Source organism: Vanellus vanellus, assembly GCF_965231255.1.
Source record: "Vanellus vanellus genome assembly, chromosome: 1".
Classification (NCBI taxonomy): domain Eukaryota; kingdom Metazoa; phylum Chordata; class Aves; order Charadriiformes; family Charadriidae; genus Vanellus; species Vanellus vanellus.
The window spans coordinates 45,837,225-45,863,084 of NC_138905.1; the positions used below are offsets into that span (position 1 = coordinate 45,837,225).

Here is a 25,860-nt window from a genome sequence, read left to right on the forward strand (position 1 = left end):
AATACTGTAAATATATTGCAAAACTTACAGAGCATATCCTGAGAAATGTATTCCAAGACATTCTTTACTTTGATGTCTATATAGTCTTTACTATATGCAGAAAAAAAAGCCTCTGTATTATTTATTTGTGGCCAAAGTAGTCTGAGAGAAAGGCAGTACAATAGCATTATCCTGTATAAAGTTAAGGACAATAGTTAACTTGCTTTATTGCAAACTTATTAGTCTTACTAGGAATGCTTTGATTTTATTAGTCCAAAGATCACTAATAGTATCTCCAAAACAAGATTTAAGAGAGTTCATTTTTTAAAATGTTCCAAAGAACAAATATTAGAAACTCGACATACTCAGCATACCAAAACCTCAACCCTTCTACCTGATCCATCATAGCTAGAATGTCATGCTTAGTTTATGAACAAAGTAAACCATCGAAGTATAAATCACCAAGCACAAAATATATGTTGTCTATATGATCTCTACATTAAAACCATTTTTGGACCTTTGGTAAGTTTTATTCTTTGTGGAGAATAATACGAGGCATCCAAGTATAGTTTCCGTTATCTGTTTTCATGGGCCAAACCCTGTCCAACAGCACACAAAACACACTCCTAGCCTTGGCAGTTCATGAGCCAGTTCAGGTCAAGTGTGTTGCATGTATCATTTTACTCAAGCAATTTTACTAGTCACAATTGCAGGAAGTGTTAGAAATAGGACAAAAATGTTTTACACTATGTAGATTCACGTTCAGATGGTACTAGGCTCTAACGATTTGGAATTCAGGATATTACACAGCTAATAGAAGAAGTTTAGAAATACAGACCATTTATTTTCAAGGTACCAGATCTCTCTCTCTCAGCACAAAATACATATTTTCAGGATAAATATCCTCCATTACTGGACTGATGAGATAAATCAAGACAATGACAAAAGTCATATGGAAGCAAAAAGACATTATTTATTAAAAGTAATTTAATAAAATGTCCATAGGTAACTCAAAACCTGCAATTAAGATGCATGCAGAGATTTATGTATTTTGCTGTATTTTCTGAAGAAGAAACTCCATTTGTAAGTTTAGATTTGGCTGTCCTCTTTTTGTCTTCTTACTTAATATTTTATAAGCTTCCATTTTCTTTTGCTTGTACAACCGTTGAGCTTCTTCTCGTTGTTGTTTTCTTTTTTCTGCTTCCTGAAATCCAACAGATATGACTATGAAATAATTACATACCTTCTGTAACTATGAAGCTATCTATAAGCAATAAAATTTCTTTTTCTAAAGATACTGGTAATTAGGTATTGTACTGACACTAGAAACACCATTACTCTTAAAAGCTTAATCAGGACTCTTTCAGCACATACTGCAATGAAAACATATTATATTGCGTAAAGCTTCAAGAGAACAGCCAAGTTTTCTCCTGTGGAACATCCTATGATAAGGTTTGTCACTAAAATATCTACTACTTCCTTTCTGCGAAATGAGCTCCTTGACTTTTCTCCTTAAATGACAAAGCGGCAAATATTTCCCATTTTCTCCTCTTGAGTGCAAGAGAGAAAGAGTCTGATCCAGCAGCCCCCATGTAAATGTCTTGCCAATCCAGATGTGCTAGGATACTGGACAGATCTGCATGAATCTAGCGGATAGGATATCAGACATATCTGGAGCTGGCAGTTGGGCAGGTTTGTGATACCGGGAGAGCAGCACAAGCAGCATTACCTAGGGCAACTTAATCAAGACCTGTCCTCTTTGATGCAGCAGACTGCCGTCTTTACTAAGGGGGGGGGGGGGGGGGGGGGAATAAACAAACAAACACTAACCAAATTTTCAACTGTACAAACTTTTGTCATCAAGGGAACAGCACATATGCAACCAAAACACTAATGGAGGCACTTACACTATACAGATAATCATTATGATATTACATTCAGCTTTCATCAAACAGCTTACACCCCCTTCTCTAGTGTTGTAAATTTAGTAAGTATTTTGGGCAAACATCACAACAAGCAAGCTAACTAGCTTTGCTTCACTTATATCATGTCCTACCAAAATATGCAAGACATCACAAATCACACTGACGAACTGCTTCAGTTCATTTGGATGATTTCTTCTCATAAAGCTTATTCTTTGAAATGCAGCGCCATGCTGACCACAAAGGCAGATGTTTCTGCAGAATGCCCAAATAGATGATAATTTATCAATTATGTTTTTGTTTTCCGCAGCATAGATAGCCTCCATGATGTATAAAAATTAGTAAGAATGCTCTGTGAAGTAGAATACAAAATTAACTGGAAATAACCCAAGAAAATATTTCTAAGTAGAAATCTAAGAGGCTTTGGGGGTGGGGGAAACCCATAAAGACAACATCTCTCCATTCAGAATGCTTCCCTTATTTTACTGTAACAATGATCAAGATCATTCATTGCCTTTTTTTTTTTTAAACCAGACTAGCATCTACTCTTACCTTTAATTCACTTGCTACCTAATAATTTTACTGCTGTCCAGCATACTGTTGTAAAAAACCATTTAAGCTACCAATCAAATGCCTACTCAAAGCAAGAACATTCATTTCACTTAGGCATTTGTTACTTCTCTTCATATCTTCTCCTGATCTCCTTGTTTTTATATAGCGTGGCCAAAACTGTGCCTTTAAGCTTATTTCTTTTCCCAAAATAAATAACAGCAAATCCACTACTTGCTAACGTGAAGATGAAGCATGTGATCATCATACCAGTATTCCACATAAATTATTATCGTTATTGTGGCACTTAGCTACTGTTTGTTTTGCCTAAGTATCTTGAATAAGACCATTATTAGCATTTTGCTAACACCTCCCCTCAGGCAACTCTTATCTGCTGCCCCCCCAAAAATTCCTTGCAGTCTTTCTGTGTCTTCGTTTGTTTCTACTTCTTCTAAATAAGCTGGTTGTAATCTTCATTTCTTTTAGCACGATCTGTACCTAATATTCACAAAAGAAGCTCTCAGCTGAACAACCATGCCCAGGATCATGGATCACCTTGCACAAAACTACTCTAGTCTTTGGTACAGCTAAACTGAAGAAATAATATGTTTTATCCAGCTATATATTTATGTAATACTCATACAGTAGTTACTGAAATTTCATTTGCCAGCAGCAAGTTACACAACTTCTACAATGTTACAATATCTGCCATTTTACAATGCAACAAACAACATACTAGGAGAGAACAAAACCAGTTAAATAAGGATGTCTCAAATGAATAACTCAACTGAGTTATTCAACAATGACAATATTAAGATATGCTCTGTAAGAATAAGTCCCATTAAGTTAGAAGGAGGAAAAACTTACTAAAAATTTTGGCTATGGATACTATTTAATTGTTTCACTATTGGTCAAAGCATCTAAAAAGGTAAAAAGACGACTGCATTACAGTAACGCCATGAGAAATAGGATGGATATTTCATTTTTCCTAACAAGATGATGGTATTGTTATTACTTCCCCTTCTGCACTATTTAAGAGGTCTAGAATAATCCACTGGGATATGCAGATCAAGATCTACATTTTTCTGACATAATAAAAACCCACTAAAGGCAACTGCAAGACAAAAATCGTAAGAACAAAGAGAATAACTTTGAACATCTGGATGCCTGAATATTACCATCAAGTTGAAAAAGACTGAAAGAATACCAATACCTGTGTTCTCTCCCACGGTCCTATTTGGGTCCAGATGGAAGACTGACATGTAGAAATTTATTAATCTAGTCTTTGTCTACAATAAAGAACAAACGCTGTTTCAGTTACCTCTTTCTTTCTAGCACGCTCAGCCTTTATTTTCTCATACTCTTCTTTTGCCTTCTGATTGGACGTTTTCTTCTTAAATTTCCCTTCAGTCATAACTGACCTATGAGAAAAAGTACATGTATTTCAGACACAGACTATCACCAAGCAGAAATAACCACATATCCCATAGCCACTGCAGAATCAGAGCACAGTATTCCACTCGTTCACATTTTTTTGCATATTTGCAGAAGTTAATTAGAAATACAGATTTCAGAAGGCTCATCCTTCTACAATGAATGTATACCTATTCGCATCACTCTTACGTGATACCCAAGACCCTTACATGTAATGTAGTGAGCAGATAGCATGAAAACATAACAAACTGAACTCCTCCAATGCCAAGTGTACCAAAGACTGGACTGCACACAGCTTTTAGTAAAACATATACCTTATCTGATGGGTCTTTACATGGATGATGTTTCATAAAGTTTAAAGAGTGCCTAAAAGAGGGTGTTTTTTTTTTCCCCCCATAATAAAAGCTCTTCAGAGCTAGAAAAACTGAATGCACTATCTTAGAGATGAATTATCTTTTTCTAGTTCCAACATATGGATGCAACTGCAGAGATACGAGGAGAGTCAGCTGTTAGCAGACTGCCTGCCAGAGAAGTCAGGCTGACATGGCAAGGTCAAAACGCGCAGTAATAACAATGCCTTTCTAAAACTTCCAGTCTGGAAGAAGTTGGCACATTACTGTCCTTAATGTTCTGAAATTAGGAACTGAAATTATGTTCCTTCCAAATTTCAATACAAAAAACTGCTCAGGTATCTTTCACCAAAGAAACGAGTACAAGAAAACCAGTGCCTTTTGTCTGGTGTTTACTGTCACACTACTTTGAGTGGATTTTTCTGGTTATTTAGTTCTAAATTATTTTGGTTTCTGATTCACAATAAAGCCATTACATAAACAGTGTGGTAGTAAAGACATTTCACACTTGAAAAATATAAGCCTTGCTAGATATTTAACAACTGTTAAAGTTTTTGATTACTCTATTACTCACACTAAAAAAAGTTGAAAACTAGCCACCACTATCTACGAGATTTCAGAAGGATGACCAAAAAGTAAAGAGAAGATATTTGCTCATTTTTCATTTAGAAATACCACCACTCTTCTGAAAAATAAATAAATAAATAAAGTCTTTGATTGAGTCTCACCTCCATCTTGTGGCAATACTGTGTAATGACACCTCATCATCACTAGTACAAAACTACTTAAATTGCAATATACGCTAAAAATAGAATTACCTAACCAAAGTCTTATTTTACATTCCCATAGAACGCTGAAGCCAATCTAATAGATTCTACACATCACACCACCTGATAGATAAACAGTCACATTTTTGCAGAATTATTAATTCCAGTTTACAATCACAATGACCATAGTTTAAACAAAATTAAAAACTCCTCTGGTTTAAAGAAAAACATCAGTCCTATTTCAGACATCCCCACGAATTAAGTGCCTATTCCAGACAAAATTATACCTTTCTCCTATTGCTGGGCTTAGATCTCATTGCCTTTCCCCCCTTCTCCCAAGCACTCTTCCTAGGAAAGTTTAGATACAGATACACTTTGGAATAATATACTTAAGATACTCCTTGCACCAAGGACAAAAGGGCATTATCTCAATCACCATACTTGAATGCTTTTTAAAAACACTGCCATGGCAGCATTAGACTTGAATGACTACACTTTTCCTTTTACATAACTAACCAAGATTTCAGGGGGAATTACTGTCACACAGGGAAAAAATGGTTTAAGTTGTCTGACATTTGTTAGACAGCAAGTGAGAAACCCCATTTGACTTCTCCCAGCTATTATAAGTGAATTTAAAACAAAACAAAGAAAAAAAAACAACAACAAAAAAAAACCCAAACACCACTGGCAAACTGTTATGACACCTCCGTATTTACAATTAGTACTTGACCAAAAACACTTTACTGCCTTAAGTTTTTACTAAATCCTCCATTCTTTTTTAAAGTTCATAGTTAAAATCCCCCAAAAACTAGCCATACCACAAAAGGATAACGGCACACAAGCCGTTTTTCTATCAGAAAAATAGTGCAATATGAAGAAGAAAACTCATCAAACTGGGAACAGAAAAGTATTTCTGAAAAGTGACACTAATTTAAAAATACTGAGAATCAATTCAAAGGAAAACTCTGTAGACTCAAAATCACAGTACCTGAAAAGCAGCCTCTTAACTTTGTAGACATGGTAAGAAATTGGCCACACACTTACTGCTCTTGGGCTGAACTTTAAAGTACAATGACAACTGTCATGTTATTTCTGTGGAATCAAGCCCTAAACATCATCAATTTTGCTTTCCAATTCTGATGCAAACACAGCAAAGCTGTATGTTTAAATCTTCTAAGAATTAGGACAAACATTTAAGATGTAATGGCATTTCTTTAGTAAAACAAATCACTGTACTGAAGTCCGTGTAAAGTGTATGATCTAAAATATTTCTTTAATGATGGAAACAATTACTTGTTTTTAGAGACATATTTTAAAAACTTACTCTACTGCTTTATTAAGTTTTTCTTCTGACAAAACTGAATCATCTGGAGGCCTGCGCTGTTTCTTAAGCATTTTTTCTTCCTCAGCTAGGTAAAGATGTTTCAAGTGCTCTGGATAAGTATCAGTAAACTGATCATCCTGTTGTGAATGGACCTTTCTTCTCTTTTTCAGCAATTTCCTATATTGCCTTTCGATCTTTTGTTTTCTGCGAAATGCAAATCCTCGTCCTGAAAAACATAAGAAAAAGGGAGTTAAATCCACCTGCGCTGAAGCAGTACCAAACCATTCCATTGTTGCCAGGACATTTTCAATCCATTTTCTTTCCAAAACGGAAAAAAAAACCACCACTATTTGCGCTAATTTTAATAAGGACCAATGAACACTTCAAGGAAAAAATACTATTATAAATCTGTTCCCTACTGTCGCATTGCAACTTATACAGATTTACTGAAAATTATGACCTAAACCCTTCAGAAAACAAGCCATTGCAAACATACTACTTAATGCATGCTCAACATGATACACCTTTGCCAATGCTTTTTAAATACAGTGAAAAGATGTATTAATATTTCACTTTTCTCCTACTTTTGACAGCTTCATAAGCAATATCAAAATAGATTACAAAATAGATTCCTAATGATAGTCTCAAGAAGGCAATGATAATAGTAATACTGGCTGCTGAAGTAATCTGCAGCTGCAATGCCACCAAAAAAAAAAAGTTACTAAATCACCGTATTATGCTACATTAATATTCCACTATATCTTTTCAAACAAATCGTATTTTTATTGCTACTACTTTCTTTCTACACCTGTCCAGGAAGAGCTGGCCTACAACTTGAGAAGTATGTTACATCACAGAATGATTTAACCTTAAAGGAAACGTCAAATCATGGTTGTTTCAATCTCAATCATTATATAACCACTCATCAACCTTAAGTGAAACGTTTTTTTTCCTAATATGTTAATATGTTGTTTTTATCACATTAGTTTTAAGAGCTACTGACTTTTACAGTATTCATTAACAAGACAGTTTCTAAAGGCATTGAGTCCAAATCAGTGCCAACTTTTTCTTTGATTCTTCCTCCAAAGTTGAAATTTCAGAAAAGTGCTGCAAAAGCTGATGTTCTTTTTCCTTATCGGTTCATTTTTACATTTGCATAACTACCTGTCCATGGTCTGAACCTGCTTCCAAATAGGCTTTTATTTTAAAGCATACAGCTTCAGAGAAAACTGAAAGTCAGTCCCAAACCAGAGCACCATCACCGCCCGGCCGGAGGGCGACACCGGAGAAGAGCGGGCTCTGCAACCCCGGAGTCCGGTCATCCCACCCCACACAGGCCGACCCCGATCAGCCTTACAGCCACCGGCCCCCGCCGCCACGGAGCCCCCTGGCCGGTGACGCGGTTTAACCGCCACCATGTGTTTATCCAGCTCTGGGGCAGGGGGCAAGGAGGGGTCTCCAGCCTCCACCACGCGTAATTCCTCACTAAGGCAGGCAGGCAGGCCTGGGGCCGGCCGGAGACCAACGGCCGCGACCAGCGGGGCCGGGCCGGGCCCCCCTCGGCGCCCTCTCTCCCTCCATGACGCCACCTCAGGCCCGCCGGGAGCCAGAGGCAGCTGTCCCCCGCCGCCGGCTCACCCTCCTGGACGCTGCCCACGACACCGTGCAGCCAGACGGGCCTCCACATCCGCTTTCGGCGGGGACCGCGAGCCGCGGCGCCCCCATTTTCCGCCGCCGGTGCCGGCCCCCCCCGCCGCGCCGCCGCCATCAACTCGCCCGGCGTCGCGCAGGCAGATGACGTCACGGAGCTGCGCCGCCTCCACTCGGCGCTCGATTCACCCGCCTCCGCAGCCGGCAGCCCCGACGAGCCGAGCGCAGGCCCCAGCCATGTGGCGGCCGGCCGGCGCGCTGCCCCCTCAGCCGTCGCCAGCGGCGGCGGCGGGGGCGCTACGGCGCGTGGCGCGGTTCCTGGCGCGCGCCCTGCCGCTGTGCCGCGCCCACGCTGTGGAGTTCTACACGCGGGGGCTGTGGGAGCGGCTGGTGGCGCCGCCCCCCGCCGCCGTGCTGCAGGCGCTGGCCGCCGCCGGGCCGCTGGCGCTGCGGTGCCCCCTGGTGGAGGCCTCCGGCGCGGCGGCGGCGCCGTGGGGTGAGTTCGCGGGGCGTGGGGCGGGGGGGGAGGGCGCGGCGCCGGCGGGGCTTTCACGGGGGCCGGCGGTGAGGGAGGAGTGGCGGCCCACGGAGGCGTTGCGGCGGCGGGACTGGCTCCCGTGGCAGCAGAGCGGGCGGCCGTTGTGCGTGGGGCGGCTGGGAGGCCTCTCGGTGCCTCCTTCCCGCCAGCCGCCTCAGGCGACACCGCTTTCTCTGCTCGCCCGTTGCCCTCCGGCCTGTGTTCGAAATTACTTCCCTCGCTTTAATAAAACAGGAGAGTTTCACACCGCTCTGCCGAGGGGCTGTTTCTTTCCAACAGCTTCACCCACTGCCTTCCTGCGGCCCTGCCCGTTTATCTTCCATGCGAAGCCGTTTCTTGCCTTTTTCCTGCCCCCGTTTGCCCCCGCAGCGCATCTCGTCTGGCGTCAATTGGAACCATCGCGGTTCGGGCAAAGTGTGGCTGTGTTGGGTGGAATTGCACCTTGGGAGGCTCTCGTGATGCGTGATGGTCTGGTTTTATAAATTTCATCCTCTTTGTTTAAGAAATGAGATGAAACTGCTGTCAGACTCCTTTGCTCTGACTAATTTCTGAAGCACAGAAATAGAACAAATAAAAAAAAAAAAAAAACAAAAGCCAACACTTCCACATGAGTGGAAAGATGTAACAGTTAAAAATCCTCCGAATGCTGAAACTCTGGAAATGTGGAGGACAGCTGGAAAGGGCTTAAACACCGCTTTCCCATATATCTGTAATAGTGAGCGTCTGGCAAAGGAAGACAGAAAGCAGTTTTATTTCTGACAAGACCTGTTTAGGAAGCACTTCATATTTTTAGTAATTTTCAAGTAACTCAAGAGGAGGCCAGCTATGAAGCTGTATTACTGAATTTACTGCAGTGCAAGTGGAAGGGAAGCATACCAGTAATACGCTTTCAGGCAGAGCACAGAAAGGAAGATAAAGCACCTGAAAGGTACAGTATTTGGGGGATATTGAGCCCCAGCAAAGAGATCAGTTTCAAAACGAGGGTAAAATCTTTGACAAAGGACTTAGCCGAGAAAAACCTGCATCATGCCAAAGGTTAAGGAGCACAGATAACTCTCGCGTAGCATTCGCTCTGAAACGCTATGTGAAATGACATGTGAGACAGGAAAGCCCACTAAGCGTCATGGAAGGGTGCAGAGAAAGTAGCATGTGGAGCTGTGTACTTTTTGGCATAGAAGACAACCTAAGATAATGATTTGGATTTGAAAAGAGATTGAAGAGCTGTGAATTGCTACATCGCTAGTAACATTTTATTCTTGGATCTAAAGACCTTCAAAATATTAACTGTAAAACTCATTTTTAAAGGGTTGAAGTATCCGGGAAAAAAACCTACAGAATTTGTGTGTGAAAAAGACACTGGATTATGAATTAATATCGAGAGCCAGATGGAAACAAGACAGCAGGCTAGTCAGCAAGCAAAAGTGTTGGGAAGCAGCAAGGAAAAGCTTTAAATGTTTTTGACAGGTCATGTCAGAGTCAGTACTGATTCAGAGCAACAGGTCATAAATTTAAATCCAAATAGAAGCTGGAACAAAACTAATTGTTAAATGGAGTCATCAAAAAGAAAACACTAAAGGAAGATTAGTCTGATTTTACCTGTTTCTATGGGAAAACCCATGAAATGATTCTGACACTGAAGTGCTGGCTTGTGGAGTAGAAAGAGAATCAGGAAGGCAGAGTATCGTTTTGCAGCTTTTAATCATTTAACGATCTTGTTTGCCTGCATGGTGTCTGTCCATCCAGTCATATGATGAAAATACATCCTACCTAGAATATGAGTTTCTCAGTCGAGATAACTGCAAACTTCTACCCGGGACAGAGACAGAGCTGAGGTACTTAATGACTTTTTTGCCTCAGTCTTCACTGGCAAGGACTGCAGCTGCACTACCCATGACGCAGAATGTAAAGACGAGGATTGGGAAAATGGAGAGCCACTCACTGTAGGTGAAGATCAAGTGTGAGACCACCTGAGGAATCTGAAGGTGCACAAGTCCATGGGACCTGAGGGAGCTAGCAGATGAGGTTGCTAAGCCACTAGCCATCATATTTGAGAAGTTGCGGCGGTCTGGCGAGGTTCCTACCGACTGGAAAAGGGGAAACATAACCATAACCCCTATTTTCAAAAAGGGAAACAAGGAAGACCCAGGGAACTACAGGCCAGTCAGTCTCACCTCTGTGCCTGGCAAGATTATGGAGCAGATCCTCCTGGAAACTCTGCTGAGGCACATAGAAAACAAGAAGGTGATTGGTGACAGCCAGCATGGCTTCACCAAGGGCAAGTCATGTCTGACAAATTTGGTGGCCTTCTACGAAGGGGTTAAAGCGGCGGTGGACAAGGGAAGACCACCTGATGTCATCTAGTTGGATTTGTGCAAAGTGTTTGACACTGTCCCACGCAATATCCTGGTCTCTAAATTGAAGAGACATGGATTCAACAAGTGGACCACTCGGTGGATAAAGAACTGCCTGGATGGTCGCACTCAAAGAGTTGCGGTCAACAGCTCGATATCCAAGTGGAGACTAGTGACGAGTGGCGTTCCTCAGGGGTCGGTACTGGGACCTGTACTGTTCAACATCTTTGTCAGCGACATGGACAGTGGGGTCGAGTGCACCCTCAGCAAGTTTGCTGATGATACCAAGCTCTTTGGCGAGGTAGACACGCTGGAGGGGAGGGATGCCATCCAGAGGGACCTGGACAGGCTGCAGAGGTGGGCCCAAGTCAACCTCAGGCAGTTCAACAAGGCCAAGTGCAAGGTCCTACATCTGGGTTGGGGCAATCCCAAGCACAAACACAGGCTCAGTGGGGAATGGCTGGAGAGCAGCCCTGAGGAGAAGGACTTGGGGTTGCTGATTGACGAGAAGCTCAACATGAGCCAGCAGTGTGCAATCGCAGCCCAGAAGGCCAACCGTATCCTGGGCTGCATCAGAGGAAGTGTGGCCAGCAGGTCAAAGGAGGTGATTCTGCCCCTCTACTCCACTCTGGTGAGACCCCACCTGGAGTACTGCATCCAGCTCTGGAGTCCCCAACATAAGAAGGACATGGACCTGCTGGAGCATGTCCAGAGGAGAGCCACGAGGATGATACGAGGGTTGGAGCACCTCTCCTATGAGGAGGGGCTGAGAGAGTTGGGTCTGTTCAGCCTGGAGAAGAGAAGGCTCCGGGGAGATCTTATTGCAGCCTTCCAGTACCTAAAGGGGGCCTACAGGAGAGCTGGGGAAGGACTTTTTACTAGGGCATGTAGTGATAGGATGAGGGGGAATGGCTTTGAACTGGAAGAGGGCAGGTTTAGATTAAACATTAGGAAGAAGTTTTTCACTTGGAGGGTAGTAAGGCACTGGAACAGGCTGCCCAGAGAGGTTGTTGAGGCCGCATCCCTGGAGGTGTTCGAGGCCAGGCTGGACGTGGCCTTGGGCAACCTGTTCTAGCGAGAGGTGTCCCTGTCTATGGCAGGGGGGTTGGAACTTGATGATCTTCAAGGTCCTTTGCAACCTAAACCATTCTATGATTCTATGATCTGTATTCAAAATGCGTGTTACAGAATCTGATACAGAAATGACTGGAACAAAAGGCACAATTTATGGCTTAAATGAGCACGTGTTTTAGAAGGGTATGAAGCCTTCATGCTGTGGCTAAAACATAATGTTTCTTCTAAGGTTTCTGCAGGGATTATTTCTGCTCGTTAAAAACAAGAGAATTGGCTCTTTTTTTCTAGCCTCAAAATTGTAGTATGCGACATTTGGAAGGTTTTGAGACACTCTCAAAATTTCTCCAGTACCGTGAAAAAATTGGAGGCACTGTGATGGAATGGGCATGTGCTTGCTCATTTAGTGGTTCATGCTTGACTCGTTTGCCTGCACGTTGTCTGTCCATCCAGTCACATGATGAAAATACAGCCTACCTAGAATATGAGTTTCTCAGTGAAGATAACTGCAAGCTTCTACCTATATTTGAAAATGAATGTGCTGTTAGCCTGTATTAAAATTAGGATTGAGAAACTTAATATCATAGCTTATATGAGTGCTTTAGTACAACTTAATAACAACAGATATCAGAAACCAACCATTAGAGATCTTGAAAGCCAACATAAACAGAAATGATTCTTCCTTATATTCCTCTAAAATATTAACTGTATGTGGCTGTTCTTCAAAATTATCAGATGTTTAAATGTTAGTTACTTATATTTACCTTGAAATGGGTACTAAAAGGCTCTCATAACATTCTATCATTCATAGAACTACATTTTTTTGAGTGTGGCTATGAGAGTAGATTTATTTTGCGTGCTCAAATGACACTATGGTCATTTACCCTAAATACCTCACTCAAAATATGTGTAAAATGACATTTTGATTTCACATGGTAAAACCTTTGCTTCCCAAGAGTTTGAGAGGTTTTACATTTATACATTCACAATCCCCGAACTATTATGAAAAAGTTTTCTAGAATCTGTCCTAATAGGGATCCCAAATTAAATTTAGGGAAACATAAGCTACATTTGACAGAAGTGATCTGAAAATGTGAAGTTGTCAGTTCATGCTCACACAGCTCTGCAAACTAAAAAGTAACATTATTGCAGATTGGCACAAAACTGTTATTCTGCATAACATTTTATGCTACTATAGGGACTTTGACAAATACGCATGCTGAATTGTAATTTTTAAGCTAGAAAGCAAGAAATTACAATTCTGTTGTACAGTATGATATGCAAGAACATAATTATGTTACAGAACATTACATTACATCTTCTATAAATCAGTTTCAAAGAATATTTTCAGATACTCATCAGATGATATTTCATTATAATGGCCATATAAAGGGTGGAACCCTTGTTTTCAGTTGTACCCTACAGGAAAATTCCAGATCCATTTTTAGACATAGAAAACAGCTTTATATTTTTATACATCAAAAAGCTGACATTTGCCATAATGCATCTTGTTTATCACGTCATTCCTGTAAATTGGACACAGGCACAGAAAAATCTACGTTTTAAGTATTTTCATATTTTACTGTGAATTGCTGTTTGTACTATAATTCCAAATTTTGGCATATGTTTCTGTCCTCTGAAGATTTATTTGCAAATGTATGGACTGACTGGTTAAAAGCCATACTAGATTTCATCTTGTGAGCAACCAAAGTAGAAACTTTTTGAGAAAACTAACATTTTTAATGTTCATAAATAATACATAGTCTGACAACTACCATTCCATAGCTTGAAGTCATGCATCAGATACCTTAATATAGTTGGGGTTTTTTTCTTTTAGTTGGCAAGCTGGGACAACAGTTTAAATTTGGTAGAAGTCTTATTACAGGCAGTATACTAGTGATCTGGTATGAGATCCTACTAGTTCTGTCCATGTTCTTCCATCAGATAACTGAATTCACGGAAGTTATAGAACATGGGTATTACTGCATTTAATTTCAGTTAAGTAAGATTTGTAAGGAGAGTTGATATATTTTATGTCAGGTGCTGAAAAAGTGAAAGCAGACAAGCAGTGGGTTTATAAGCTCTTCACGAGTTTTGACAAAGAAGCAGAAAACCCCAAATTTCAATAATCAGTCTGTAACCTAGGAAAGATACGAAGTTTCAAGATAAGTTGTATTTGTGCAGCGTATTGGGATCAGTGAGAGGAGGATTTGGTTGCTAAATATTGTGAACTCTAATCTGCAGAATATTTGCTTATGCTGTTGATCTTGGTGAGCTATTTGAAAGTTAGATGGGCAAGATAAAGATAAATTTCTTCAAGGGTATAGGTTTAGTGATTTTCCGTATCAGTATTAGGGTACTGTGGTGTAAGATGGGCACGTGCATAGTGGATGATCATTTTCTTTTTGTACTGTAGCAGGTCTGTATATGTAATTCACATGACGTTTATTTCCACAGTTATTGCTGAGTGAAAGTTGCCAATGAGCTATATAATGCGTATTCCTTACAGAGGAGATGGGAGGTACAGGTTTTGCTGTGTTTTCGACGATGGCTAGCATTGTGGAAGCAGAGTGTCTGTAGTCAGTGGCATTCTTGCATGTAGTCATTTGGTAGATGTTAAGGGTATGGCCGTTACGGTATCCAAGAAGTTGATGTTCCAGTATGAAGAAAGGCGACTCTTGACCTTGCAGTAGAAATTGATGAGAGTGCCCTAGCTTTTACTCCAGATACAGCTTCAGTACAGTATTGATGTAATTACCTAATCGAAATACTTAACTCATGGTAGCTTGTGCAGGGCACATCCTTGTGTGTGTATTTGTGCCCGTTTTTTGAATTAACTGTTGTCTGCTCAGAAAAACATTTCTGGATGAAGAGATAGATATGCTGGCCTAGACCTTGTTGAAGCTTCCATTGGACTGGGATGCCACGCTGGGTTGAGATGGTAGGCGGGTCTGATGCTTTGAAACAAACCTTTTCTAGTATCTATTTCCATGTATCGGAGGGCTGGTGTTAACATTGGCATTGTGAGTTTATTTCCAATAAAGGAAACTAATGTACTTAAAGATCCTGCCTGTTGTAGCGAAACAAACATGTCTCAAGTATCGAAATAGATCAAGTTTATGAACAACATATAGGTACCTAATATGTCGGTAATGTTTGCATTAATTTCTGCCTTTTGAACTAAAACAAATACTTAAATGTAATATTTATGAGACCTATAGGATATTTCAGGTTGATTTATATTTTTTCTGTTTATTTCTAATACTACTAGAAAGTTTACATTAAGAACAATTCTAAGCTGCTTAATACTGCTGAAAGAATGCATATATTAATACATTTGGAGTCAAAAAAGGCATTTTTGAATAGACTTGTTATGTGACAGTGACATGTTTTCATGAATTTTATTGCTGTCCTGTTATATGGAGGAAGAATGACAGTATTTCTTCTTGCGCCCCCAAGTATCTGATGTCACTGTGATGATAGAAAGCGTATATTTTTCCACTAGTGATACAGTTCAGTGTATTTAAAATAAAAATGTCAGTTAAAACCACCTGATATCTAGCCTATAAATCTTTATATTTAAAAATGTGTGCCAGTTGCTAAAAAGATTTTGTTTCAATGTTATGTGCTCCAGTTTCTAAAATGAAAAAAAAAAAAAAAAAAACAACTAAATCCAAACCATACTAGTCACTGAGGAAATAAAATTTGGAGATAAGTAACAACATAAATGGATATTAGAATGGGCCAGACTTTTCTCCAGTGTTTTACACTAAATACTATACTAATTCAAAGGGGTCATAATATGACTGAAACGAAGTGGAACACCCACTTCTCATCAAGAAAATTAGACTACTTCTTCACCTGGCAAAACTGCTGAATGGCTGCTGGTCAAAATATCCTTCTGCACCTTTTGACTTAATGTTTCGTGTCTATCGCTTTCTAAATAATTGTTGGCATATAATTGCTTGTTGAGTCTATTAAACCTTGTTCTTTTCCCTGACAGATTAGTGATTTCTTTCCACTGCATCAGACCTAAAGATTTCTATGCATTTTTACTGATTCAGACTACGTTCATTTTCTGAATATCTATAAATTTTCTGGAATGCACTTCATTCCCAGAAAATCTAAAATAAATTAAATGAGTAAACCACCCTTAAAAATAAACTGAAATTTTCTTCTTCAGCAATAACTCCAGCAAAATAAATTAAAACATTTTGTGTATTGAACAGCTGTATTTCTTAAAAAATCTAGTAGTATGTATGGGGGTGACGAGGAAAAGCATAATGAGCAAGTTTGTAAACAAAGGGATGTGATAATTTTGACTGCATTCTCTTGATGGTTATACTAAAGTAGCTCTGCTAAAATAATAGATCTTTACACATTTGCACTCGTTGAGCTAAGAGCAAAATTTGACCTTGGTTCTGAAGGGGGAAATACAGCTGAAGAAAAATAATGATTTTTTTCCACTTATGCAAGCAAAATACATGGTTACTTCTGTCTGATACCGTGTATTTATTGCTTGTAGTTCTGTGTCAGCACTAAAGCAGAGATGTTAAGCCCTGTTAACAGAAATATTTTCCTCTTCTTTTCCATACAGATGATGACAAGTTTTCCAATGTATTTTGTGAAAATTCTAAGAAGCTCATTGATGTACATTTGTTTGCCCTGGCTGCTAAGTATTATTCTTTGTCTAACCTTGGAGTGTGTACCCCATTAGAAGATTTACTTGAAGCACTGAGAGGAGTCAGTCAAGGAACAACAGGTATATTTACATTTGTATTTAAATTTTTATTTTTTACTCTAGGACCTACAGAGTTTTGGTTTTGGAGGGTGGTTTGCTTCCCTGCCTCCGCCCCTCTCCATGCTTCTCACTTAAATTTTCATTTATTCATAGACAATTTCTTCATTGCCTTTGTTTAGAAAATGGATTCTCTTGCTAAAATTTGAGCAGAGGAGTCACAGCATTCAGTAGCTATAGACCTTTCCTGAGATTCAGTTTTAAAGGTGATGAGATGGGCAAGCAGGCACATCATTATTGGAGATGTCTTGTTAATTCACTTTGGTTTTCTTCTCCCTGAGTGGCAAGAATCATGGTTGCTATTCTTGCTTTTTTTTAAAAGTCTCACCCTAAAATCTTGCAAGTGTTTTTGTTTGTAACATCTTTTGTTTATTATGAAATATATGCTTTGGCGTTTAGCTGAATATGGCCCAATAAGTGTTTGATGTCACAAAAAAAGGAGATTTTATTCATTCTGTATGTTTTGGACCAATACCAAAAACATGTCATAAAACTAGAGCAATTTCATTTTCTGTAGTTAAAGAAATGAGATTAAAACACCCTCAAGTTGGCATCAAGTCGGACACTGGAAGTCTTGCCCCTGATTATGTTTTTTCTACGAGATGATAAATTGGCATTTATACTTACTTTGACCTCTGTAATTTTCATTGAAAATGTGCTCTTCATGGAGTCCTCCATCATTATAGATTTGTCACTGTCTTGCAGATTTCTCATTAGTTTTTCAGAGGCAGACTGAGCAGCTCTCTGCCTTTGCTTTCTAGTGTGTTTAATCTCTATAATACATTAAAACTCTGATGTTTCTTATCTGAAGTGATAACACCATTATATATGTTGGGCATCTCCCATTTTCTACAGCTATCTTCTCTTTCCAATTTTGCCATTTTCGCTGGTTGACTCCCCAGTTTTCCATTTCTTCAGAATTACTAAAATGCCATAGCCAAGATAGTCTTAATGTTTTGTTGTGCATTGGTCTTACTGTAAGTTTACTTTCTGGCTTCTTTCCTCCTGCTATTAGTTCACGTGAAGCCCTTTTTTCTTGTTTGACAACTGTATGCTGCTTTTCTTCCGCTTGCTTTTTAGCTGTTTTCATTTTTATTATGCTCTCATTCCCTGATAAATTTTCTGTCATTCTGTAGTTCTACCTTGTTATACTCGTATTTGAGTTCATACCTGGATTAGCTTTCTTAGACAAAATGCAAGGATTCTTTCATCTTTTTGTGATGCAGAATGGAACATTAGGAATAAGACAATTGCTGAATATTTTATTATGTGTCTTGCAGGATTGTGGCTCGGTTGGGTAACTGGGGCCTGGGTTTGTGATGCAGTAATTCTAAATTTTTCTTCATAGAAAAAATAAAACACGTTCCAAATGTATACAATGGTATTATAATGCAAAACCTTTGTGTTGAATTGGCAGTAAGTATCAGCTAAATTAACTTAATTTAAGCTCCTGGTAATCATTTGCCAGAAGCAAAATTCCAAATTACGGATTCATAATGTGCAAGTTGCCAAATGAAAGTTGTGATTTTTTAACTTTAAGATATTTCAGATATTTTGGACTTAATTCTGTATTTCAGAGAATATATTCGTTTCCTGGCATAATAAAGCTTGCAAGTTAAGGGAAGCGTAAGTCTGAGAAAACTGGCAACTTTACGATGGCCTTGCTCATATTCTGAAAAGTATGCATCAGGATAATTTCATTTATGTTTCAGATGTTTTTAATACATTTCTTGTTCTAAGACAAACATACATATGAGGCTATTCCCACAGTTTGCATACTTGCATAGTTCTCTAACTTCTTCACCATCTTAATGTAGACATATAAGTGAATTGTAGACACGACTACTCAGAATGGAGTTCTGAGTCTAAAGGGCTTTCTCCATTGCTTCCTAACAAAGGTCACCGTGGTCCTTACTGCACCATCAGGTTGCTTGCACTGAGCACACAGGGTCCACAAGAGCCTGGCCCAACAGGAGGAGGCCAGCGCGGACAATTTCTCTTGTTACAGGGTTCATATCTGATAAAAGAAGCAAGTGTTGCTAGAGTATTGGATTAGGAGCACTCTCCACCTTTGCAGTGTGTTTATGGCCAAGGTAATAGTCATGCAGTGACTGTTAATAAACCCATTTTTAAATTCCACATACTGGAATACGTGAGGCAGACGGAATCAGTCTGCCTCAATGGGTTTTTTAGCATATGGTTATCCAAGTCCCTCAGTCTGGCTTATGGAGTTAAATCATAATTGTGTAACTTTTGCATAGGTGATGTTATCTGGTATAGACTGTGAATTTAATTTTTTATCTGGTGTATCTGAATTTCCATGGGTAGCTGACATGTAAAACCCCCCACATACTGCCATAGGAGATCTTAGGAAGATCTGCATTAGCACTGTATAAAAGACAGTCTCTCAAAAGACAGCTCCTCAGTTTGTTCAGCTTCACATCTAGAGATGTAGCTGTAAATGGCATTATAGAATTGAAGCAGTTTTTCAAATGAAAAACAGCTGCCTATGCTAGGGGTTCACAGTGGGAATAAGCAACATTTCAGTACCAGCTATAACTAGTAACTTTAAGCTTTATCACAGCTTCCTAATATTTCTTTATCACAGAATTTCAGAGTTGGAAGGGACCTCTAGAGATCATCTAGTCCAACTCCCCTGCTAAAGCAGGATTGCCCAGAGCACATTACTCAGGACTGCATCCAGGCGGGTCTTGAAAATCTCCAGAGAAGGGGACTCCACCACCTCCCTGGGCAGCCTGTTTCTGTTACTCTATTATATCCAGGATACTTCTGTGAAGTAGTCGAACCCCACTTACTTTTTTTCATCACAAAAGGAGTGGGATCTCTAAATTTATTATGGTTTTTGAAATTAATATTTGTTCTGCTTGCATCAGCTGTACACATAATAAGGAAATTACATGTATTGTTATTTGTTTCAAGAAATTAAGTTTGTGATAGCAGAATGAATTTACAGGGATTTTTTTTTCAAATTTTCAGTTGTCTTGGCAGTATATAACAGTCCCCAAATACAGTTTTTCTGTTAGATTGTAATATGTCTGCTTGTTTTTCAAAATAATATAAAAAAACCTATCAGAATTTTGCAGAAAATGCAACAACAATAATGTTTATTAAAAATCCGTAATTTTCTGCAAACAGTATCATTTTCACTGAGCTAAAATAGAAGCAGAGAGTTCATTCTGCAAAAAGTAGGAAAAGAAGCCTAAAAAGGGTTTAAGGAACTTCAGTAGCTAAGGTGATAAATAATTCATATATGCAGATATAAGCAAGCAAGCTATGATTTTTCTACCTGGAACCTCAGCTTTTGTAAGTTGGGTCTTGTTTCTGGATTTCTGGATTTCTTCCATGTTTGAAATACTTTATTTGGCTACTCTCTGAAAGGGTACTTCACACAGCATTCCCTAATTCAGTCTTTTGAGTTCATACTATGGCAAAGAGTAAAAGGTGCAATATGTGGTGATAGTTCAAAGTAACAGTGCTGCTTTGGAGAACAGTCAAACAACTTTCATTTCTGTCAAGAAGTTAAATGTCTGACTCTTCTTGTTCCCATTCTGCTGCTTCTTCTGATGAGTCTATCCAGACACAAAAATGTTCAAATATAAACAAAAAGAGACCTTTTTTTCTTTGCCTTTTTTTTCTTTCATTTGAAATGCATACAAACTAAGAGTTTTTTAGGACACTGTAGATCTTCACAATTTTGAAGTTAAGGAGAATCTTTAGTGAACTGACAAACTCTTGTTTCTGCTATTTGTTTGGTTTAATATTAGTCTATTTTTTCTTTTGTCAGTTCATAGAGTCTATATTAGATTTTAAGTATTGTCATAACAGTTTATTATAAAAAAACAGATGTTTAAGAAATAGAGAGATCCTGTGGGTTTGCGGAAAAATAGAGAAAACACTAGGTTTCTCATGAGCTCAGTTGAATTCCCCATTCTCTTTTAAAGAAGTAACACTCTTGGCTCTGTTCCCAGCATGAGCTGATCAAGGAATGAACATAGTTTTTGCCCAATGATCAGTTTCTGGACAGATGAACACATACTGTGCAAAAAGCAGAGAACGGGAAACTATATTAATCTGCCTAGTCATGTAGAACAGTCTTGATTTCTAGGAGCGTGCTCATCAGTAACAGTCCAGTTTCTTCTACCATCACTCAGACTTACAAAAATTTCCATCAATTTAACTAGAGCCAAGTGTCTTGTAGTGTTGGTCACCATAGAGAAATGTGTGGGTTTCTCCCAAGGGATTGACTTCTGAGCTCCTCCTTTGGTTGGGGGATGTAGAGATTAGCAAGTGGGTGCTTGGTCATTCCTTTCATACAAAATCTGAAACACAGCAACCACTGGAAAGAATATTAATGCTGTCCCAGCTGAAACCAGGACACTCCCACTTGATGTTGTGAGCAAATCTGCAGAATTAACAAGTCATACTGTGTGATTGTTAATTGTGCCTGCCCTTATATTTTATATATGTAAAGGTAAATGTGATAAGCAACACAAAAATAAATACTTTTTAATGAACAGGAAGAAATAGTACAGTTTTATAATGGTAGCTATTGTCTAATATCTGGCCAGGTATTAGATATATTACATCTTAAAAAAACACAATAGAAGTACTAAGTTTTACAGTGTGTTGAATTTTACTAGTTCATCTGTAATTCAAAAGTTTAGTCTTGTAATGATTTTGTGAATTTTCAATTAAAAATTACTATCCTTCATATATAAAAATAATATAGTATATTTTTAGGCTGGTATTTTTTTGATTGATCACAAATCTTTATTATTATGGGCTGTGTTAACGTGTATTTATTTTCTTAATCTGATACAGGCATCAAAACTGATGAGTTTATGAATAATAAGAAATCACATGAAGTACAGGTGATGTCAGAGCTGGTAGACAAAATAGCGAATTATTGTGGTATAAAGCAGGTAAGAAAGCATTTCTTACTGTATGTTACCGTGTACCTTCCAAATTATTCTCCTTATTGTGTTCAAATACATCTTTTTGATATTCTGTTATTGATGTTCTTAATTTTCCTGTAAGTAAATGTAGCTAAAGAAGAGCCTTTAGGGCCAAGCTGAAGGACAATTTTGTTTACAAATGTATCTTTCCAAAGGAGCTGCCTTTCAGTGAGTCATAATCATCTTATGACTCATGAAAAATTTTAAGAAATTATAATCATCCTCTATGTGTTGAGCAGCTAAAAATTGTACTGCTTTTTGCTATGCACGGGTACTGCTTTGGTTACTGGCAATTTACCGTAAGTATCAGTAAGAGAGCCTTTCTTCTCCCTCTGTCAGGCACACAAGACTGCCCTATAGAGACCAAAGCAGAAAAATTGAGAAATTTTGAAAGCTCAACTTATTCTGGACACCCAACACCATTATCACCCAGCAATTACTCTATGAATTGGCCATTTCATGCATGAGATGGCAAGTTCATCCATGGATGGTGAAGAATTGCAGGATTCCTTTCTCAGATTTGATTGTAACTTATCCTTTTTTTTACATGTAATTATGATTGCACAGTGCAGTAGATCACTGTTGCATTAAAACCTTGTAGATGTTTACGTATTGATCACAAACATCCCAATACTTGACTTTTTTAAGTACCATATTTCACATTCTATTAGACAAAAGTACACCAATACCATTTCCTTTGTTTACATACATGTAATTTTTCTCAGAGCTTTTTCAATGTTAAACTTTCTGTTAGGGTCCATGCCTTAGACCTTTGTTGTGGTAAGACTAAATTTTTATGCATCTGGGTGAACTGAATTGATTTAAACATTTTAATCTCTGTAATGCTAGTAACTGGCTAATGTAGCTTCATCCTCTCTTTAAACTGTAGATGGCTACTGGCTCCGGACACTGCATTTGATTCCTTTCTACATCCAAGCACTTGTACAGAAGTACAAGAGGCTGTAAGTGTAAATGGAGACTGATGTCCTCCAGCACAATATTCATTCCCACAAAGATGTGTGGAGAACAAACTATGTTTGTTTAAAACCAAACATTAATTAGGTATCTGCCCAGTTTTTATGCTGAAGGTATTCCGTCTGAGCCTTTTTTTCCCCCTAACTAAATATGTCCGAGTATGGTTTAAAATTAATGTATCAGACGCGGGTAAGGGGGAAGAGACAGCTGCAGTTGGGCAGGCCACGTCTGTCTTACTATGGTCTCTGGCATATCTTGTTCCCCATATTGTGCCTGGCTGTTGTAATGGGAGAGTGATAGTTGGCCTACTTCGTACCTACATGGGTTGGGTTGCTAAAAATTAACAGTGTGGCCAGTCTTGTGCCGGAGGTAGAGCACACAGATGTGCTCTGTTCAGTTTAGTGGCAGAGATGTACCTGCAGCATCCCGAGGTGCTGCTGCGGCCACCATAGACTGAAGTGCAGGCCACAAAACTTGGATTCAGCTCTGAGTTGCTGAAGCTGAACTTTGATTAGGAAGTTATTTGGCTCAGACTGTGTTTAATTTTGAGAATGTAAATGATGCAGTGCTCTTGACAGGTTTGGGTCAGGCCTGTGGCATCCTTGGAAACAGAGATCAAAACTCTGAATCCTGACCATCTGTTTTGTGAGGAATGACTGACAAAGGCAAAGTTTTAGGCAGTCCCCTCCTTACAACTGGGATTACCAAGTAAATAGAGAGCTGCAATTAAGGCCAAATATTACTGGATGAGGCGCAATCAATTTGTGAGCATCTGTGATCGCTTACAGCGATGGAAGGCGATCTCTCCAGCAGCTCTTTCAAGAGCCAGCCACAGTGACAAGTGTGGGCACCTTCAACAGCCACGAAGTAGATGTGCTCTGTAAAGAATAGAAATACAGTAGCAGCAGATATGTAAAAGTCATTTCTTCTATCGTTAGCATGTTTTTTGCCTTGCTTACATTTTGTTTCAGGCAAGTATTCGTTGACAAGCATTGAAGACTTTCACATACTGAAAAAGCTATACGAGAGTACAGTTTGCTTATAATGCAATACTAAACATTCTCTGCATTTGCTTGGAGGTGGTGTTTCATATAGCATTTTGATTTAGATTTTAAATTGCTCCTGTGAGATTCAGGAATGAAAGGAAAGGAAAACCCATGTTCAGAGAGTAAAAAAGTAGAGCCACCTTAATGACCTAACCTAAGTCCCGATGTGGCTGGTTACTAATAAAATCTCAAACCAATCATTATTAAGTATCTGTCAATATGCTGCAATTTCATCCAGTGATTATGCACTTTTATCAGATGGCTTGGAGTATCTTTATACAAAGGATTATTTTCTGTTTATTTTTTTGAAAAAATTGTAACATTTAATGAAAAATATTATTGCAGTATATCACTGAATATGAAATGCCGACTGCTCTATATTAACTTTTTTCCATTTTAGTCATACACTGTAACACAATTTATTTGTGCAAAGTTACAAATCCCTAATATATGAAAAGAGCTTTCCAGTTACATTAAAAAAAAAAAAAAAAAAAGAAAAGCCTCCTTCTCAGTTATTAAAAAGCAACTCCTTTTGTTTTGGTTACCTTTCAACTTAAAAAAAATATAGGAATTGTAAAGTTTTAGGAGAGTTTTTTCCTTATTGATTTTTTTCTATCCTTCTCACAAAACAAAATATATGCAGCATTTAATTAAAAAATCTAGAGCTATGAAAACACAACACATGTTTTACAACAACACATGTCCTCAGGGTGTTTGTTTCAGATATCACAGATCACTGAGGGCTTGAAAAATGCCCTCCATTTCACCTCCATACCCATGATGTATAATGGGTGGTAGAGGATATTGCTCTCTCGTGGTATTTTATAATGTAGTATAAGAAATGGTAAAATGAGAATAAAAGCAAAAATTTTATTACTACTGTAATCACTTCTAGGTTAATGATTTGAATTAAAACATTAAAGCACACTAACTAAAGGTTTTTTTTCAGTTGTTTACTGCCCCTTTTAAGCATTGTTCCTATTGTGCAAGTGGAACTTTATTTTATAAAGAAGTTCTTGATTAAACTCTGAAAAGAATCCAGTGATGATTCCTCTTTGCTTAAATGCACATTTGTTTTCTTTAATGTACTTGTGAAAGTTTTCCTTGGAAATTGCAGCATGTGCAACAAGAGTTGCAATGTATAATGTAAGTATGATATAATTCTGCATTCAGCATCCATTAAATTTCTGATTTGGTGCTGGGAAATGTTGGAATGCTTCTGGAAACAGAGTTCTTGATTGCTCCGTGCCAGAAACAGTGTTTAAACATAGTACCCAACTCACTGTGGACAAGACCTTTGGAGTTCATTATATCATGGAAATTTCATTTTAAAGGTTCATGCTTGGCAGATATGCTATTGATTGCTGATTACCTTTCCTTATGTAATCAAGGGAAGGTAAATCAGGGATTAATTTAATGCAATCTATTTGTTTAGCACAAGATCATTGCCTACTTATTTTTAGTCAAATTTTCCTTTTGTTTTAAAACTATTCTCCCAGTGCTAATTTAACAATATATCACTGTTTTCTTTTTACTTGGAAACAACTAAAGCCTTACCCAAACAGCAGTTTGTCTTTACAGCCACTAGAGGTCACACGTAGGAGTTAGGAATAATTCACTAGCTGACTTTGTGTCCAAATGCTGCCTTTCACAGAAATAATTAAAAACCTTGTAGAAGTGGCAGTGTGCATATTCTGCATAGTAGTAATATCCGTGACATAAAACAGTGAGTAAAATTATTCCTTGGGAAATTTCTTTGTTTCACTTTTAAATAATCTAGGAGAACGTTGGTGATGTGTAACAAATAAATGACATTTTCAAAAAGTATGCTTAGATTATATAAATTCTATTTCACTAAATCCATTCCTGTACAGAATTCATTCAAGAAATTTGAGGATTATAGTGTACCTAGATAGCAAATATGCAGCAATATCACATGAAGAGTGCAGATGAGAGATGAGAAAGCCATGTGCAGCCTGCGTAAACAATTTTTACCTAATCATGTGTAGTCTCCACTGTTTTACGTAGTCTCTAGTGACATTGGTTCAAATTTTTCTTTCTAATTCCATCGCTGTACAAGTATTTAGCTTTCTTAGAATAATGAATAAATCTTTCTTTTTCATTTCAGTA

At 38.6% G+C, this 25,860-nt stretch overlaps 2 protein-coding genes across 2 annotated transcripts in view; one reads left to right on the forward strand and one right to left on the reverse strand.

Annotated features, from left to right (window-relative positions):
• Positions 1–932: 932 nt before the first annotated feature.
• Positions 933–8,133, reverse strand: CCDC59 (coiled-coil domain containing 59). The gene is made up of 4 exons (XM_082491986.1): positions 7,964–8,133; positions 6,326–6,551; positions 3,772–3,871; positions 933–1,183 (listed from the first exon to the last, which is right to left on the reverse strand). The coding sequence occupies exons 1-4, from the start codon at positions 8,091–8,093 to the stop codon at positions 1,022–1,024; spliced, it is 618 nt and encodes a 205-aa protein (XP_082348112.1). The 5' UTR covers positions 8,094–8,133; the 3' UTR covers positions 933–1,021.
• The window catches only part of METTL25 (methyltransferase like 25), a gene marked incomplete at its 5' end in the record, with an annotated part of 63,180 nt that continues 45,439 nt past the window's right edge, over positions 8,120–25,860 (forward strand). The window contains 3 exons of the mRNA XM_082491975.1: positions 8,120–8,471; positions 16,533–16,697; positions 21,576–21,676. Of these exons, the coding sequence (XP_082348101.1) occupies positions 8,120–8,471; positions 16,533–16,697; positions 21,576–21,676 (618 nt within the window). The remainder of the gene's footprint in view (positions 8,472–16,532; positions 16,698–21,575; positions 21,677–25,860) is intronic.

What these genes read in the sequence shown, in the direction of transcription:
- CCDC59 (XM_082491986.1), bottom strand. Translation starts at nt 8,093, where the DNA reads ATGGCGGCGGCGCGGCGGGGGGGGCCGGCACCGGCGGCGGAAAATGGG. An exon ending in AAACTTAATAAAGCAGTAGA is followed by an intron (nt 3,872 to 6,325) that starts GTAAGTTTTTAA and finishes TTTTTCTCATAG; the next exon opens with GTCAGTTATGACTGAAGGGA. An exon ending in AGCGTGCTAGAAAGAAAGAG is followed by an intron (nt 1,184 to 3,771) that starts GTAACTGAAACA and finishes GTTGGATTTCAG; the next exon opens with GAAGCAGAAAAAAGAAAACA.